Raw genomic sequence first — 2,500 nt, 5'->3', positions numbered from 1 at the left:
GCCTGAACACGTTGAAGACCCCTGGTTTAGATGATGCGAACTCATTTCATTTATTTTGTCATCTCTGCCTTTCTCGTCCACTTTCCCTGCTTCCTCCCAGCATGACAGAGGGACTGGGCCAGCTGACCGACGGGGTGTGTGGTCTGGATGATTTCACGCTCAGTCACGTGCACGTGTGGCCAGGATATGACTATGTGGGCTGGACCAACGAGAGCTTCCCCAGCGGATATGTGGAAATCATGTTTGAGTTTGACCGCATACGCAACTTCACCACCATGAAGGTGAGTGGTGGAAAAAGTACTAACATTTTATACTTAAGTAAAATACAGCAGTGTTACGCTGCAGCACAAAAGTTAATTTTTGTCCTAATCTAACTTTTAAATTACGTTCATGTTTAATACGCGGCCTTCTCTACCGGCCGTTACAGAAGCACTGTCCTATCGTGAAAATAAACAGGACGTACATTTACTCAGTTAGAAAGCTTTAAAAAAGCGCAGGGTACAACACTGTGTACATCATTTTTGTCAAAACTGCAGAAACTACACTCCCACAAAGCATTGCGAATGACATTTATTTCCTGAAATGTATCCCATAAACCACGCTCAATTTAGTTATCCAGGCCAGGATATGGCCTGACATGAAGTGATTTTCATCTCTGTGGACACTCATATCTTCATATTTAAAATAGTGCATTATATTTGTAAAAGAAAGAAGCTCGCTCATGGAGTTCAACTGAAGTGCATTAATCTGCCGGGCTGACGGGGCAGTAGCTACTTCCGAGGTAACCGCGAGCTCAACCAATCACAGACATCGATTTCGCCGGATGTAAATTTTTAGCAGTATGTTTACCCATACTGCTAAAAATTTACATCCGGCGAAATCCCTGTGATCTTAATTAAAATAGGTTTAACTATAACTAGAGTGATTGCATACATACTTGAGGTTTCTACAGGAGCATATAGAACCATTTTGCAACCACAATCCTAGTGGTAAGTGTTCATTGAATTGTTACGACTAGCCTTGGCTAATAATGAAATCCCCTATGGTGTAAATGAATGGGCAGTTTACTTCCGACACCTCACTGCGATGCCCTATAGAGGTAACATAAAACCCTCTGTTTCTGTGTCTCCAGGTCCACTGTAACAACATGTTCTCGCGGCACGTCAAGGTCTTCCGGCAGGTCGTGTGCTACTTCCGCTCCGAGCCTCCCGACTGGGAGGCCTCGCCCCTTTCCTTCAGCCCCGTGGTGGACGAAAAGAACCCCAGCGCCCGCTTCGTCACCGTCAACCTGGCCAATCACATGGCCAGCGCCGTCAAGTGCCAGTTCTACTTTGCTGACGCCTGGATGTTGTTCAGTGAGATCACCTTCCAGTCAGGTAACACACAAGTGGCGTAAAGCAGTGTCAGGCCGCGACCCCCAAAATAATCATATTTTAACTGGGCACCCCCCAGCCCTGATAAAATAGCTATGCATTGTCTTTGGTTATTGATTTTGTCAATACCTCTGAAATGACAAACTAAACATTGGCCAAATTGTCAAATATTAGAGGCAGAAATTGTGAAAATAGCAGATCTACATGCTCACAACGCCTCGCGTCGCGAGGCGTTGTGAGCATGTAGATCGGCTATTTTCACAATAAAATTCTTAGTGCTCGTCAGGGTGCCGGGTCCCCCGTTCAAATATGATTATTTCGGGGGTCACGGCCTGAAAAGGTTGAGAACCACTGGCATACACTACCTGTCTTTGGGCATTGTGCATAGGAGCAAGCGACTCGTTATTGAGCTGAATTATTGTTATATAGTCCTGGAAATCGGGTTAAATATTCTGGAAAATGTATTAACTCATCTAGTGCCAAAACCGAACATTTTCGGTTTAAAAAAACGTATTAAGAAATACAAAAACCGAACATGTTCGTTTTTTTTTTTTTTTTTTGGAAAAATCACATTTTGATCTTTAATCTGACAAAGATCCGTTGTTTTGCGATGTTGTCCATGTGCCTAGGACATCCAGTGAGCAAGTGATCACTTAGAATCCTATATCATTTATCAAGGATAACTGCCCATTTCTCTGCCTTTTATTGTATATTATACAAATGTATGGTTGATTTCTGTGGTGCACGCAGCACAGCACGGCTTTCGGCTCTGACAGCCAGAGGTGTCAATTGGGTATGGCAAGTTATGGCAGCTGCCATCCCTTGGCTACAGGGGAAATAATAAAATGTACTTTTCATTGTGTCTGTTGCTAAGGTATGGCAACATGACTGTTGTCTTGCATGCGCATGAGGGCACGCAACCGTGCATGCAAGACACCAGTCATGTTGCCATACCTTAGCTTTTGCTGAACTGACGCCACTGTGGCAGCAGCAGCCCCCACCCCTGGGCACTGCGTGTGAACAGATTGCTTGTTGAAGAACCAAGGCGTCGTGCTCGTGTTCGCCGGTCACTGAGGTTAGGGTTGGGCCAACTTGGGGGTTAGGGTTAGTTTTATGTGTCGGAATAC

General features: G+C 44.8%; 1 protein-coding gene across 1 annotated transcript in view; it reads left to right on the top strand.

Moving 5' to 3' along the window:
* ddr2a (discoidin domain receptor tyrosine kinase 2a) overlaps positions 1 to 2,500 on the top strand; it is a 54,684-nt gene that overhangs the window by 36,189 nt on the left and 15,995 nt on the right. Inside the window, exons 7-8 of the mRNA XM_080728215.1 lie at positions 101 to 281; positions 1,133 to 1,376. Of these exons, the coding sequence (XP_080584341.1) occupies positions 101 to 281; positions 1,133 to 1,376 (425 nt within the window). The remainder of the gene's footprint in view (positions 1 to 100; positions 282 to 1,132; positions 1,377 to 2,500) is intronic.

This window comes from Nannobrachium achirus (genome assembly GCF_963921795.1).
Source record: "Nannobrachium achirus genome assembly, chromosome: 1".
Taxonomy (NCBI): domain Eukaryota; kingdom Metazoa; phylum Chordata; class Actinopteri; order Myctophiformes; family Myctophidae; genus Nannobrachium; species Nannobrachium achirus.
The sequence above is the reverse complement of the archived record's forward strand: the minus strand, read 5'-3'. Positions and strand labels throughout refer to the sequence as shown.